This window comes from Habropoda laboriosa, unplaced genomic scaffold (assembly GCF_001263275.1).
Source record: "Habropoda laboriosa isolate 0110345459 unplaced genomic scaffold, ASM126327v1 scaffold36, whole genome shotgun sequence".
Taxonomy (NCBI): Eukaryota; Metazoa; Arthropoda; class Insecta; order Hymenoptera; family Apidae; genus Habropoda; species Habropoda laboriosa.
In genome coordinates this window covers 861551-878113 of record NW_017100155.1, presented here as the reverse complement: position 1 = coordinate 878113, position 16563 = coordinate 861551, and the positions used below count along the sequence as shown (strand labels likewise).

Below are 16563 nucleotides of genomic sequence, written 5' to 3'. Positions count from 1 at the left end.
CACCTAACCACTAATCCTTTCTTAAACTCTTTTTCCCAAATTTTCTATCTTAATAAAATTTGAAAATTTCACTTTATAAAAATAAATGGAAAATGGAAACCAAAAATATAACATTACTGTATCCACCTAACCACTAATTCCTCTTTTACACCACACTAAATATTCTCAAAAACCCTTTTTCCAAATTTACAACCAACCTCAATAAAATCTCAAAATTTCACTTTATAAAAATAAATGTAAAATCGAAACTAAAAATACAACATCATTGTATCCACCTAACCACTAATTCCTCTCTTACACCACACTAAATATTCTCAAAAACCCTTTTTCCAAATTTACAACCAACCTCAATAAAATCTCAAAATTTCACTTTATAAAAATAAATGGAAAATCGAAACCAAAAATATAACATTACTGTATCCACCTAACCACTAATTCCTCTCTTACACCACGTTCCACAGCGTTAAAATCCTCCTAAAAAAAAAACTACGAACGATCCCTTGTTTCGCGATCACGCGGAAGCGGATCTCTAATATAGGAAGATAAGTCTCAGCGATAGCTCTCTTCCTCGAGTTCGCGCGAGTCTGATCACAGCGAGAGAACACACCGTGGATGATCGATACCGACCCTATCGAGTCGACGGTCTCCAAAAAATGCCGTTTCATCTTAACAGCTGAAACTCAAAGAGAATTTACTACACCTATGTGTGTGCGACGAGAAGAGAAAAAAAATGGCATAGCGAGAGAGGGAAAATCGCGCATACAGGGGTTCAAGAACTCCCTGGAGCAGAGAACGAATCAATCGAGCAGGTTTATCGCTGGCAGAACCCTCAATTTTTCTCTAACTTTCCATTAAATGGAGCGATGGTCGCTTATACAATCACGAGCGAACGGTCGATCCGCTAAATCGACCACTCACGGATATAAGTTGCTTACTCGAGTGATAAGAGGTCGCGAGAAATGGCGGCGATTCGTCTGAGTAGCGTGATACAGGAATCTGTGAAACGAATTTTCCGAATTTGACGGATAGACGCGATTTTCTCGTCCCCCGAGTGTGTATGCAGATGAACGGAGGTGGTTTTTAAAGTGATTGAATTTTTCATCGACGCGACGAGGATGGTGATTAAAGTACATGGTTGTTTGAGATTAAAGAGATGTCACTTATTTAATGAAATTTAGAGTTTCTCAAGTGATTGCATCTTTCGATTTATTGAAGCGATACGTTTGATTGAAGTGATTGGAAATTTTAGAAGAAATTTTGTTACGAATTGGAATTTTAACCTTTTGAGACCGAATTATTCTTTTTAAGACTTTTTTTATTATTAAAGTATGTGATTGTTCAAGATTGAAGAATATCACTTACTTAATGAAATTTAGAGTTTTCAAAGAGATTGAATCTGTCGGAAATTTTGGAAGAAATTTGCTTACGAATTGAAATTTTAGAAGAATTCTGCCCATGAATTGAATTTTTAGAAGAAATTTGCCTAAGAATTGAAATTTTAACCCTTTTAAGATGGAATTATTTTTTTTCATTGAAGTGTGCTAGGACAGCAAGGGGACGATTTCAGGATACGTGATTTCTAGTTCAGCAAACCGTTATTTTTAATTTAGCAGACCGGTCTGCAGCCAACATGCGGCACCTAGAATTTCACAAATATTAAAGAATAGGCTATTGTTCAGTCAGTAAGGCAAGGTATCACAAAGTCACCCCCAAAGGGTCTTCGAAACCGATACAATTACCGAGGCCTCTCGGTACCTGACCTTCCGAACGAGTCGGAGAGTCAGAGTTGACCTGGCCGGGTTTTCCCCCCTTGTTGTCAAATTTCCATCCAGCAAGGACCAGCTTCGTCACCCCCGCTCCAAGGAAGGGGGTGATACTGGGTTGGTCACTTAGTAATTTTAAGAACCTCCCTTCGCGTCCCTTCTTCAAATTTTCGAAGATTTGGAGGAGGGACGACTCGATAAGAAGGCCGACTTAGCTTAAGACCGGAGAGTGTTAGTATACGGACGACCAGCTATCTCAGGAATCGTGAAGATTCACTCAGACTCAAACTCGGTATATTCAATCTTCAGACGGCACCATGTGCAAATATTCGGAGTACGCGGAATTCAGTATCCGAGTGCTTAACAAAGTGTGTGGTTGTTCAAGATTAAAGAATATCACTTGTTTAATGAAATTTAGAGTTTTCAAAGTGATTGGAAATTTTTGAAGTAATTTGCCTACGAATTGGAATTTTAACCCATTCGTGACGGAATCACTCTTTTTTAAGAATTTGTTATTTACTTACCGATGCTAAATTGAGGACAATATTTGTTTGAACACTCGAGTGGAACGTTTGCGTCTCATTGGTGATGAAAGGGTTAATGAAATCTTGATTGAACTCTTTGAAGCACAGAATTTTAAGACAAAAACAGACTCTAGTTGCGCAGGAATGTTACTTTAAAAAAATGTAACGAAGTAGGTATGAATTACGACATAAAACGACTAAAACTTAAAAAGAAAATGTTGAGATAATTAATTATTAGGTGGGACATAAATAATCTCACCACGAAATTTGTGCAAACAGGTTAAATTAGATTAGTTTTGTTTTCTTAATGTCTCAAGATGGGATGTAAAACATCCCTCTGTGCATACGTAAGTACTAAAAAGGTGGGTCACTTTTTACCCCACTGTGCCCCAAAGAGTTAACAGACTTTCAGATTTTAGATAGTTCGTATAATGTTTCTAAGAGTGGCAAATAGATGCTTTTTGAGTCTATTGAAAGTACACTTGAAAAGCGTATCATAAATTACAGTAAATCATTTTTCCACTTATTTTAAAATTTCTGAAATAATTGGAGGAATTACTTTAAACATTCAATAATTCGAAAAATTATTTAAAACATTTCGGAATAACTGGAAAAATGATTAATTAAAGCGAAATGGATAATTAGTTCTCATGCTGGTTTTAATAATAATTGGAACGAAGATCAGACGTATTTACTCGGAATATTGTAATTTTGTCATTGTATAATAGGACTATTAGAACTCTAGTACGGATCTCTCCGGAGATTAACAATGGAATGCATTATGAAGCAGGAGCAGCAGGTGCGCTCGATGCACCATTATACACGATCAAAATTATTAGTTGAATACAGCAACAACTATCGCTTTATCCATTGCCATTACATACTGCAATTAAATTCTTAATTATTGCCTTGCAGTTGGTATTTCGTGTAATAATTTGATTGATTACTTCTATCAAGTTTCACATGGAAAAGGATCTTATTGCATTTCTTCTTAAAAAACAACAAATTATTATTTCCATTTTATTCATTTACATTAATTAATCAGAAACTTATGTAATTTTAGAAAATAACATATGTAGAGCTATTATGGATTACTAGTCTGTAATTATTATTCGTTGGCTAATAGATCTGTTAATTAATACAATGCATTCTGTACTACTTGTACAAAACATGTAGAGCGTGAAATCAAATTTTCGAAACTGTTACACACATTCTTCGTAAATTAATTGTTTCCTACGAAATGTTGTATAAAGTTTGCTTACAGTTTCATCCAAACGATCGAAGCATCAGAAACCAGAAAAAAAAGAAAAAGGAAAAGGAACACTTAATTACATTGCAGGGAACAATTTCTTTCACGAAAGAAGCGCGCTTGCGCTCCCGAAACAAGTGTTTCAAATTCTCTCAACTCCTTCGTCACGCTAAAATACTTTTTTAATCGTATTCCACATAATTTCACTTTTCCTACTACAAGATGTCGTTAAATCTAAACAATCGAAGCATCAAAGAGTAGAAAAAAAGAATACTAAGCTGCAGAGAGTAATTTATTTATCAAAAGAAGCGCGCTTGCACTTCCGGAACAAGTGTTTTAAATTCTCTCAACTCCTTCGTCACGCTAAAATATTTTTTAAACATGTTCTACATAATTTCACTTCCCTTACTATAAAATATCGTTAAATCTAAACGGTCGGAGCATCAAAAACCAGAAAAAAAGAATACCGAGCTGCATAGAACAATTTCTTTCACGAAAGAAGCGCGCTTGCACTCCCAAAACTCCCAAAACTTGTGTTCCTAATTTTCTTAACTCTTTCATCGCGCTTAAATACTTCTTTAACGTATTTCACATAAATTAATTCTTCGTACTATAGAATATCGTTAAATCTAAACGATCGAAGCATCAAAAACCAGAAAAAAGGAATACGGAGCTGCAGAGAACAATTTCTTTCACAAAAGAAGCGCGCTTGCACTTCCGAAACAAGTGTTCCCAATTTTCTTAACTCTTTCATCGCGCTTAAATACTTTTCAAACACATTCCACATAATTTCATTCTCCCTACGCTGGAACATCGTCAAAAACGAAACGATCGAAGCACCAAAGCCCAGAAAAAAAAAAAAACTAAAAAAGGCGAAAGAAGAAGGAACACTCAACTATACATCACCAAGAACAATTTGTTTATCAAAAGAAGCCCGCGCTCGTACTTCCGGAACGAGTGCAATGTCGGAGAATGAGTGTTTTAAATTCTCTTAACTCCTTCGCCACGGTGGAATGGCGCTGAGGTAAAAAGATTTTCAGGCGTGCTTTGAGAATTTTAAGCCCAACTCATTAGGATAACGAGACAGGCATCCAGTGCCTGTGACACGAGACCTATACGTGCCTGTTTCGTATTCACGGTGCAATAGAACCCACAGTACCTCTACCTCTCTGTATCGACACACACACACACGCAAAGTGTTGTACGCTCCGTTAGCGGTGTCGGAACTGATTGAGAGATTACAAAACTTAGTTCATCCATTAATTCGAGAATCACCGACGAGCAATGTAAAACGATGTAAATTTTCGTCAGAGTTAACCAGAGAACCCGAGTTCCTCTACTCCCGTCGATTATAACAGCCGTGGAGAATGTAGAGAAGTACTGTTACATTCTCTCTCTCTCTCTCTCAATAAAGCTGATACTAATTCGCTGTCTCTTTGCTTACGTTCCCTCAAGTTCGACGATTAATCGTCGCAACGCGAGCGAAACGAGCGGAAAATAATGGAACGGAGGAATCGAGAGATGCGTGCGATCGTGTTTTAAAACGAGCTGTTACGTGGGAATTTTAGATTAGAATTTCGAATCGGTTACTGTTAGCCAACCGAGATTTACGGAAATTTGCATAACGATGAATAGTAGTAGCGATGTAATTGCGAAATAAATTAGCGAGGGAGAAATTTAACGGAAGCAGTGTGTTTCTTAATTTCACGAACATGTTTAATGGGAGAATGAATTGTATATATAACAAACGATTTAAAATAGTAAAATAGTAAATATGGAAAAATGTGTAGAAAAGAGTAGATTGTTGTTATTATTTTGTAATTTCAGTTAATTCACATGTTTATTCGAGGTTTCAGGTATTTATGAATGAGTTCGATTAACTGTATCTGCGATCTTTCGGTGATAAATTAGAAGATCCTGAGAGACTTGATAGAGTAATTCTAAGAAATGTGAAATATATCAGATCTTCCGTTAACCTTGTTCTCTTGATAATCTGCTGCTTCTCCAGGATCCTGTGTCTGTATCTCACACATAATCGGATCTTTCCTGTTACGGTCTTATTTTCTTTTTTTTTTTAATTTCTTTCGATTTAGATTTTCTTGTCGCGAAATTCGCCGTTATCCCAGTGTCATTAGCATTTTAGTGTAAAAGGTAGATGGAGAAGCGTTAATAAAGAAGAGGATGCACACCCCGAGTTGCGAGCTGTTTCACGACGCAAATTTCTAAACGTTAACCCTGGAATGTTATCCCGACAATGAGTGAATTCTCATCCAGGCTCTTCTCTACTCTTTGAATCAATGTCTTTTGTATGTCTAAATTTTTTAAAAATATGTAAAACGTGAAATTTTATATTTTCAAATGAATATAGTTAGAACCAAAAAAAGAAGCGAATACCAGGAATCAAGAATAATGAAATTTTTATTTAAAGAATCGTTGGAAAAAAGTTGTTGCTTGAGTTGAAAGTAATACCAAATCGATCTCAACGATTTTCAGATCTTTCAAAATTTAACACGATTAAAAGAATTTTAATATCTCCTTTTAAAAATTTTCTGGTCACTCCTGACCATCGCCAATGGTGCAATTTTTTAAAATTACCGTTTACCAACAATTTATATAAATCCTATGGTACTGCTTATTGTACGCCTATTTAAAACACATTGTATAAAAAAATGAAAAATCAAAAGGATACGGTTTTTTAATCGAACAATTTATGATCACTGATACCGGTTATCAATAATCAAAAAAATTTTCGTGATCAACAAAATTTCTCAGTAACCAAAAAAATCTTCGTGATCGACAAAGCTGAAAAATTTTTCTAACCGAACAGTTTTTCGCCATTGGTACCTATTGGCTGTCAACAACCAAAGAAATTTTTGTGATAGGTAAAGTTTCTCAGTAACCAAAAAAATCTTCGTGATCGACAAAGCTGAGAAATTTGTATAACCAAACAATTTTTCGCCGCTGATACTGTTTATCAATAACCAAAGAAAGTTTCGTGATCGATAAAGTTTCTCAGTGACCAAAGAAAAATTGTCACCAAAAATAATTGTTACACTACAACATTCAGGATCTCTGTTGATTACTTCTGCTTTTCAAGTGTAGATGAAATTTCACCCGGAGTATTGTTCACGTATGAATAGCACTCCAGGGTTAAACGAGGCGACATCTCGAAATTTCCATTTTCACCGGCGAGGGAGAGGAGCACAGCCGACGACAATGAAGCCGTGTCATCCCGAACGATTGAATTATTTGCAACAAGGCGTGCCAGAGGATCGGGCGAAGTTAGCGTAGCAGTCACGTGACGGGATAAATTCAATCTGCTCACCTTGTAATCTCTTCGATGAGCTTGCACGGATCCGCGGCGTAGAATTTCACACCGAAATAAAGGGTGTGGACATCCGACGTTGGATCTCCTTTTAGGACTTTCAGTTGCTTCCCGATCTTCTTGCTCGGATCGAGCCATTGCTGCAGGAAAGAAAAGAAGGAAATTCACACGTGAACGACATAGTTGAAAATTACATGTAAAATCATCGATCGAACGATCTCTCGATCGAGAGAAGAGAGCGCGTTACACGTTGATCAAGCAGACCGGAAATTACAGGCAGCTCGACATTTCCCGTGGATAATAATCTTATCCCCTTATGGCCCGGAGCCGATCCGATCGAAGGAGATCCCTTCGGGCCATCCTTCCGATGAATTTTTCATAGGAGAAGTCTAATTAACGGTAAACTGCTCGATGTCTGCATTGCTCATGGCCGCTCTACCAATTTGCCTTTGATTATAATTACAGAAGGGAACGCGTTTGTGTCGCGCACTAATTAGAAAAGCTTTTTCTAGAAAGTGAGCTGAATTTCCAGTATGCCGGGCGCGACTTTCATGTGAAAATCAAGACTCTCTCTCTCTCTCTCTCCCTCTCTCTCTCTCTTGGAATCGATCGTTTGGAAAATCTAATTTCAGCTTACGTGGAAATTCTGCTGGGGTGTGATTTATTGAGGAAGTTTGAAAATTTGATTTTGAGTTATAGGGAGACTTTTTATTCTTTCTTTGGTACTGAGTGTGTGCGGGGAATTTGGATTGAATTTGAGCTTTGATAATAAATCGCGAATTAATTGGACAGATTATTTATGGTGTATCTTAAAATGTAATACTTTCTGGTAATGTATCAGTTTTTTCTTTGATAGCGGTGTAAGATCGACTTTGAAAAAATGATTTTAACGTAGTTTTAATTACACACTGGTGTCTTCTTTTTATTATTAGGAATATCGATATAAAAAAGTGACTATTTACATAAATTCATCTAGAGAAAATCATATGATATTTTAAAATCGTGATATTTAAAATCATGATATTTTAATATTATGTCAGATGATTCTTTGTAATTAAAAAAAAATGGTAATACTTTCAATAGAAAAACATATGAACATGAAACATATCAAAGAGAAAACGTTGACTTGTACCACTTAAATAAAAAAGAAGCATACATATTTCTTTTGCAATCAAATTTATTTTTTATACATTAATAACTTTAATTCTCTATCATCTGGCATTTTTAAAGCATGTTAGAAATACAGTGGATATAAAAAGTATTTGCTCCGTTAAAAATTCTATTTTCCTTAAATTCTACACTCAAATTCCATGAAAATACCAATTTCTTCTAATCAGATTAATGCATCGCTGAAAAAGATCGAATTCAGGCACAAATACCAAAAACAAAGAAAAGAGTGTGCAAACACTACGGGTACCCAATGTAAAACTCTTGAACAGACGTTTCATCGATCACACAAAAAGTATTTGCACGTATCTACTTGTTCTGCCTAAATTTTTCACTCTAATTCCATCGAAACAGGAATCTCTTCTAATCAGCTTAATGATTCGTTGAAAAAGATCGAATTCAGACGCAAATAGCAAAAAAACAAAGAAAAGACAGTGTGCAAACACTTTGGGTACCCAATGTAAAGCTCTTGAACAGACGATTCATCGATGACACAAAAAGTATTTGCACACATCTATATAATTCTACATTAAAAATTCTGATCTGGTTAAGTTTCAAGTTTGTTCTACTCAAATTCTATCAAAACTCCCATTTGTCTTAATCATCCTATTTTCCTTAAATTTGCACTCAAATTTAAAAAAAAAAAACCAATTTCTCTTAATTGTCCTATTTTCCTTAAACTTTGCACTCAAATTTCACAAAAACACCAATTTCGTTTGATCATCCTATTTTTCTTAAATTTGCACTCAAATCTCAAAAAGATACCAATTTCTCTTAACTATCCTATTTTCCTTAAACTTTGCACTCAAATTTCACAAAAACACCAATTTCGTTTGATCATCCTATTTTTCTTAAATTTGCACTCAAATCTCAAAAAGATACCAATTTCTCTTAACTATTCTATTTTTCTTAAAATTTGCACTCAAATTTCACAAAAACACCAATTTCGTTTAATCGACCTATTTTCCTTAAATTTGCACTCAAATTTCACAAAAACACCAATTTCGTTTAATCGACCTATTTTCCTTAAATTTGCACTCAAATTTCACAAAAACACCAATTTCGTTTAATCGACCTATTTTCCTTGAATTTGCACTCAAATTTCACAAAAACACCAATTTCGTATGATCATCCTATTTTTCTTAAATTTGCACTCAAATTTCAAAAAATACCAATTTCTCTTAACCATCCTATTTTCCTTAAACTTTGCATTAAAATTTCACAAAAATACCAATTTATCTTAACCACCCTATTTTCCCTAAATTCTACACGCAAACTCCATGAAAACACGAATTTCTTCTAATCAGCTTAATGCATCCCCAAAAAATCGAATTCAGACACAAATACCAAAGAAGAAAAAACAAAGGAAAGCCAGGTGTGCAAACACTTTTGTGTACCGGATGTAAAGCTCTTGAGCGGGGAGACGGGATCGATCGATTCGGTGGAGAGAAACTTTGTTAGGTAAACAGCCGCCTTACCGTTTGATTGCCGTGATCCAGGTAACGTAGCCCGAAGTAAGCGGTTTCCAATAAATTCAGGTGCCTGAACACTCTGTCCAGCAGTTCCTGTCCGAGGTTCGAGCTCTGCGAATGAAGAAGAAGAAAAAAAAAAGATCCACGATGTGTTTGATTTATCGCGTCAATAACAATGCCGACGTTAGCGACACGGGGCGAAATTACTTCCTGTACCGACCTACATTAGTATCACACACCGGCGCGGCGGACTTTCGATCCGCGTTCGATCGAGCGTGGCGATTTAAATCGTGATGCGCACGCGTCATTGAGCACGTCGTTCCAACTGCATCAGAAACGCGTTTATATGCCTTTGCATTCGAGAGGCAACCATCTATCGATGCTGATTCCAAGGGGGAGGTTGCGCGACACGTTTCATAACGGTTCCCTCTTGGCCACAGAGAACCGATTTCCATCTGTTTCCAGCCTGGAGAACTCGCGGCGCAATATGTCATTACGCTCGCTCGGCGAATTTTCCTTCTCTCTCTCTCTCTCATTTCTCTTTACCCCCCTCTGTACCCGCTCGCGGGATAATTAACTTCTGTCCGCAGTTAGAGCAACGATACACAGCGGTCGTGATCGAGAATTATTACGTGAGATAGAGTGTAATAGAATTTCAAATCGCCGCCAGGCTCGATCTATTCGATATCGCGATAACGCGTGACTCGTTTCTTTTGTTTTTTGTTTTTTTTTTGTGTTTTCTATCTCTGTCTCTCCCTGTGATAAACAGGAGGCAAGGTGGTAGAGATTGAAGTGCTCCTTTTCTCGATCAATCTTTACTTCTTGCTGATACTTTGTGCCTTCTATAAGAGTCTTTATACGTTTTCGATGCGATGCATCGTTTATGCTGGCAAGAACAGGAAAATCGTGTTACCGCTAGTACATAAGTGGCACCTAGAGAAATTGATTTCTTGTTTCGAGATTCGTGGAAAAATTGTGGGATAATCGAGTTTTCGTGGATATGTGTCCCGTTTGTTCAATTGAATTCTTGGTTATGGAAAATGGAACTGACTGTGATTCACCGTTTAAGAGCGTTCCTCCTTGTTGTTAACGAACTTATAATTTCTAAGAAATTTTCGCAGAATATGTTAGGGACGACGTATTTTTAAGGGTCGATGAACACTACACCTATCCCCCGATTTACGCTGAAGATAGGTTCCTTAGAAAACCGTGTAAATCGAAAACAAACTAAAATGTGCATAATTCAGTCATTTATTTCAACGTAAAATAAAACTAAATATATCTTAAAAAACATAAAAATAACGGTCTATTCGTAAAATGATAAAAATATAAAGGTATACGTATGTAATTCGTTTTACATATAGAAACAAGAAGTATAAATTCAAAAATTTAACCAAAAATTTCATTACTGTTATCACTTTCGTAGACTATTGATCTTTTATTCCTGGTTGGTGTGATGTCACTTTCATCACTCGATAGTACTTGTTGCGATTCAAGTTCGATGTTAGATGAATTAGAAACAATTTCAGATCGGCGAGCCTTGGTAATGAAATCCGTAATTAACAAATGTGTTTGGTTTTTGATCAAATCTTTATAGACCTCCTCATATTGAAATCGTGTAAATAAAGTACCGTGTAAATCGGGGGATAGGTGTATTTCGCTTTCGTAAGATTTATTGCCGGTACTTAAACGACGTATTTCCAGAAAGAGTAGAGATATTTGGGAAACTGTGCAATTCAAACGTCCAACGATAAATAGTGACTCGAAGTCACGTGTCATAGGATTGACTGATTAAAAAATGACACGAGAAAATTTAGAGTTGGCAAGCAACCCGATTTTCTGTTGCTTTAACAGGTTCGCTGCCATCGACGCAGCATGTGCGGTCCAGAGTGTATTGCTTAGCGTGGTATGAATTTTCTGGTGGCAGCGACCGTGTTAACCCTTTGCAGTTCAAAGAGCCTAGTTAGTTCGCACTCATTTAGCCACTAGTTTGCCTTTATTTCAATATTTCAGCGTAATATTAGCAATGAAATATTAACATTCGATATAATTTAATGCATAAAAAAAATGGTTCGTTATCGTTTATAGTTTATAATTTATCAATGTATGGTATCTGAAGGCAAAAATTCTTACGTCGAGTTTGACTCGACATAGGACCGCAAAGGACTAACCATTTCATTGCTATCAGTGCCTATAGGCGTTTGGAAAATTTGTTTGCACTATACTGTGAGAAGAAAAATTAAAGGTGATTAGAATTTTATATTTTCATTGGAGAAAGAATTAATAATTATAAAATAATTTGCTAAAGCAATAGTGCAGCATAAATAAAATGTACCTAACTTCAAGTCACGTGGCGCTATAGAGTTAACTCTTTGAAATATAATTTCTTTTCCTGACTATGCATCCAAGCGTCAGCTACTTACTCTTTTAATACCGTATTAAACCTCTGTAAGTTTGTTGTTTTTTTGAATTTCAAAAAAACCCTTGGGGAACATATTTTCAAGATTACAAACATTCGAAAAATGCAAAAAATCGCGAACTCGATTTTTTGACACTTCTAGGCCAGAATACCCCCCTTAAGTAAGAAAAATCAATATATTACAGATTAATTAAATCTAGCAATCTTCAATTTAACAAATTAAATCGAAAATTGCAACGAAAACTCATTTTCCCTACCGATAAAACAGTTTTCATTAGATCTCGACCAAAATCTCCGACACAAGCCAGTCACTCAATATCCAATCACATTCCCAACAAACATCCCATTATCATCACGCTAACAACCTCCAAGCGAAGCGTCTAAAAATCCTTCGAAAAAACACCAATCTACTTGACCGACCACTTTCGATCATATCAAACCGCAAACAACATTTCAACGTCGTTATCTCCTCGCACAAGTGAAAACCGAGGAAAAAAGTGCTTGGAAGCGTAGCAATGCCGAAGAAAACTTCCGGCGAATGCCACAAATAGCGCGTTGCTCCGTGGTCGAGGAGCCAGTTGGAAGAGGATCGGCGGCGCACAGATCGCAGAAAGGAGTTCTCGATCAAAAAAGCATTTCCGCGATACGAGCGTTCCAGTTGCTCCGGAGTTCGCGTTTCCACGAGCATTCCCGGCTGGTTTTCACGATCGTACCATGGCATCGATGAGAAAGGAGGGGGGATAAAGAAAAGTGTAGGAACGCGAGTCGGGTAAAATAATCGAAAGGAGGAGGAGGAGGATCTGGGCTCTACTATGTCGATTTAACCGCGGGACACATCCAGCCCGGCGAACAGAGAGATTGAAATCGCCGGTTTCCGGTTCCCAGTTCGCTCCGTGGCGAGCCGTGACGCTCGTTTGTTCCCCTTCGGGGGAAACTAACGGAGATCGACGATGCGTGTTTTCGTGCTCGATCGTTTGTTCCTTCGAAGATACGCGGCCTGCGTGTATATACGTTCTCTCCTCCCTCAACTATACTACGTGGAATATACGAAGGAGGAAGAATATCCTCGAGTTTGCTCGTAATTAGCGTAGTCGCGTTACTACCTCTCATCCTTTACCCCGTCGCACACACACACCTAATAGTGTGTTTCATTCTGTCGTCTCTGTTCCTATAAACCGTTCTTCGTTCCCTCTACTCGCGAAGGATACGTTCTTGGAGGTTTCTCTCCCTCGATCGGGCTCGTTACACACAGAGAAGAGCCGCGTACTTCTTGCAAGCGCGCGCACACACAGGCGTAAATATACTGGTGGAATTCGAGGATGATAATTGAAGCTGAGGCTGATGTCTCTAACGATCCTGCGGTGGCTCGACTTTGACAAGTTGCGCGCGATATGTATTGATCATCACCAGGCCGCGCACGTATTCGAGACAATTGTTAGTTTGCGCCGTTGATGATGGCTGCCACGCTCCGTGGATTCGGTGGGGGAAGGTGTTCGACGACCCTCTCGAAACTAAGATGCCGTGGCAAATTAGCGGTGTCCTTTGAACGATCGGGGGCGAGGGACGTGTTAGATCTACTTTGTACGATTCAGAGAAAATTGGATGGGAGAATTCTTTTTTTTGGGGGAGAGGGAAGAGCAGAGTGTTTGTCGATGGTACGGTATAAGGAACTGTTCTGTTTGTTGTTATCAATATTTGTAAGGTATACTGGAGTAAAATTGTAGAAGTATACAGTAAATTCTCTACAAGAGTCAGTAAGTTTGGATTCTACAAGTGACAGTATAGATGGTCCTACGCCTAGGTCTGCGTCATAAACACGACATAATTTGAACAACATTTACTTATTAACACGTTCACTGTCACGCCAGATTTACAGGTTGCTATCAGACGGTCACAATAAAATACATTTTAAGCATAGGATTATAGTATTATGCTTTATAATTTTTTTTTTTTCAATTGAAAATAATGTCTAGCTAGCTATGACGTTCAAAATTTTTAGTTGACACTCCAGTCACTGATGACCACCATGGCCATATCGAGGAAACAATCTAATGTTAATACTTATTGAGTGATTAATTTAATTTCATAATATATCGCTTTAGCGTGCCACCGTTTGGTTGCCAATTGTTTATCACATAAAGTCGGCCTACCTCCACGTTAAAAAAAATAAAATGTAGGGTCGATTCCACAAGTGTCGGTAAAATGCAGGGTCGATAGCAGCAGAAAAGCTGCTAAACAATTAGAATTAAATATAACGATAGAAATTATTGCAATAATGCGTAATAATGAAAGAATCAAAAGAAAAAACGCGAATTCATATCTTTCTCGATTCTAGAATATAAGAAAATTTGAATAAAATACGCGACGAGAATTGGGGAGAAGCATAAGTTAAACGCGTAAAAATATTCAATAATAAACGAACTAGGGATGAAGCTATTATTTCAATACGCGATGCACTGACTCTAGTATTTACTAAAATTCAAAAATTCTCGTATAAATTCCGAAAATAGATTATTAATTACGGTAAACTACTGAGACGGTTTAATTAAGGGTGGGCATGGTGCTGCTTTAGTTTGAAATGATTTATAAACACATAATTAACAGAGGAAAAACCGTGAAACGGCAAAACGTCTACATTCTAATTGTTATAACATGTAAACAGAACTTTAAATTTAGTGTAAACAGAAAAAATATATAATACAATTTATTTCACGGTATTGCAACAAATAAACGTTGAATCAATATTTAATTCGTATAAAAACAATTATTTAACGTAATAATTTTACCTTCACTATGGCTATTTTTAATCTACGACCACAGGTCAACCTGATTTCTAATCCTTACGAACTTTAAATTCAGTCTAAACTGAGAAAATATATAATACAATTTATTTCACGGTATTGCAACAAACAAACGTTGAATAGATTCTTAATTCGTATAGAAACATTTATTTAAAATAATAATTTCACCTTCACTATGGCTATTTTAAATTTACGACCAAGGGTCAACCTGATTTTTAATCCTCCGAACTTGATTTCACAACGAGAAAGTAATAAGATCGTTGAAACGTACTTATTTGTCAAAGAAACTTGCAAAAATGTATAAATAATAATATGTAATGTTTTAACAAATTTTTGGAAGTATAAATTAATAATAAAATTGTGAAAATTAATAAATTATACGTTATTATAACATTAATAGAATTATGACTAAACCGAAGTTCGAAGTCGAGTATTTAAAGTCTGATATTACGTGCCTAGCGAGTGCCGGTAATTGTTAAAATTTGTTTAATAATTAGTAATAGAAATTCTAATTGATTCTAATGTATACAAGTGTTACAAGAAGGCTGAGTGTGTACAGGGTGGACATAGACTAGCTAGTAGCCCCCGACCACTCTATTCACATCTCAGAACCTTCAGGTCAAAATACGCCGCGAAGTGTCTAGGGCCCAGTATAAAGGGTAAATGATTTCGCGGGACATCGGCGGGTCCTTATATACCTGCGGTACCCTCTCCCCAAAGTCATTAGCAAAATCGTCGGTTAGGTCAGGCGGGAAATTTTCGCGGGAGATTTTCGCGGGAGATTTCCGATATCGTAACACGGTATAATTTATCAATTTTCACAATTTTATTAAAAATTTATACTTCCGACAATTTGTTATAACATTGCATATAACAATTTATACGTTTTTACAATATTCTTCAATGGAAACATAGGTTTTAGCGTTCTCGTTACTTACTCGTGGTTAAATTAATTTCGTAGGGATTAAAAATCAGGTTGACCTGTGGTCGTAGATTAAAAATAACCATAGTACAGCTAAATTTATCGTGTTAAATAATTCTTCTTACACGAATGAAAAATGTATTCAACGTTTGCTTGTTACAATACCATGAAATAAATTATTTGTGCAGTTCTGTGCATTTTCTGTGCAGTTCAACCTAATTTACTTAAATTTACATTGCGAGACAGTATACTGTAACAAGTAGTAACAAGCAAACGTTGAATAAATTCCTAATTCGTATTAAAAAAATTATTTAACACAATAATTTCAGCTTTATTATGATTATTCTTGATAAATGACCACAGGTCAACTTGATTTTTAATCGTTATAATCTTTAAATTCAGTGTGAATAGAGAAAATGTGTAATATAATTCATTTCACGATATTATAACAAACAAACGTTGAATACATTTTTGATTCGTAGGAAAAGAATTATTTAACACGATAATTTTAGCTGTACTATCACTATTTTTAATCTACGACCACAGGTCAACCTGATTTTTAATCCCTACGAAATTAATTTAACCACGAGTAAGTAACGAGAACGCTAAAACCTATGTTTCCATTGAAGAATATTGTAAAAACGTATAAATTGTTATATGCAATGTTATAACAAATTGTCGGAAGTATAAATTTATAACAAAATTGTGAAAATTGATAAATTATACCGTGTTACGATATCGGAAATCTCCCGCGAAAATCTCCCGCGAAAATTTCCCGCCTGACCTAACGGACGATTTTGCTAATGACTTTGGGGAGAGGGTACCGCAGGTATATAAGGACCCTCCGATGTCCCGCGAACTTATTCACCCTTTATACTGGGCCCTAGACACTTCGCGGCGTATTTTGACCTGAAGGTTCTG

The 16563-nt window shown here is 36.4% G+C and overlaps 1 protein-coding gene across 1 annotated transcript in view; it reads right to left on the bottom strand.

Moving 5' to 3' along the window:
- The window catches only part of LOC108576215 (band 4.1-like protein 4), a 132810-nt gene that overhangs the window by 58458 nt on the left and 57789 nt on the right, over positions 1-16563 (bottom strand). The window contains exons 2-3 of the mRNA XM_017939171.1: positions 9507-9611; positions 6862-7001 (exon numbers count right to left, since the gene is read on the bottom strand). Of these exons, the coding sequence (XP_017794660.1) occupies positions 6862-7001; positions 9507-9611 (245 nt within the window). The remainder of the gene's footprint in view (positions 1-6861; positions 7002-9506; positions 9612-16563) is intronic.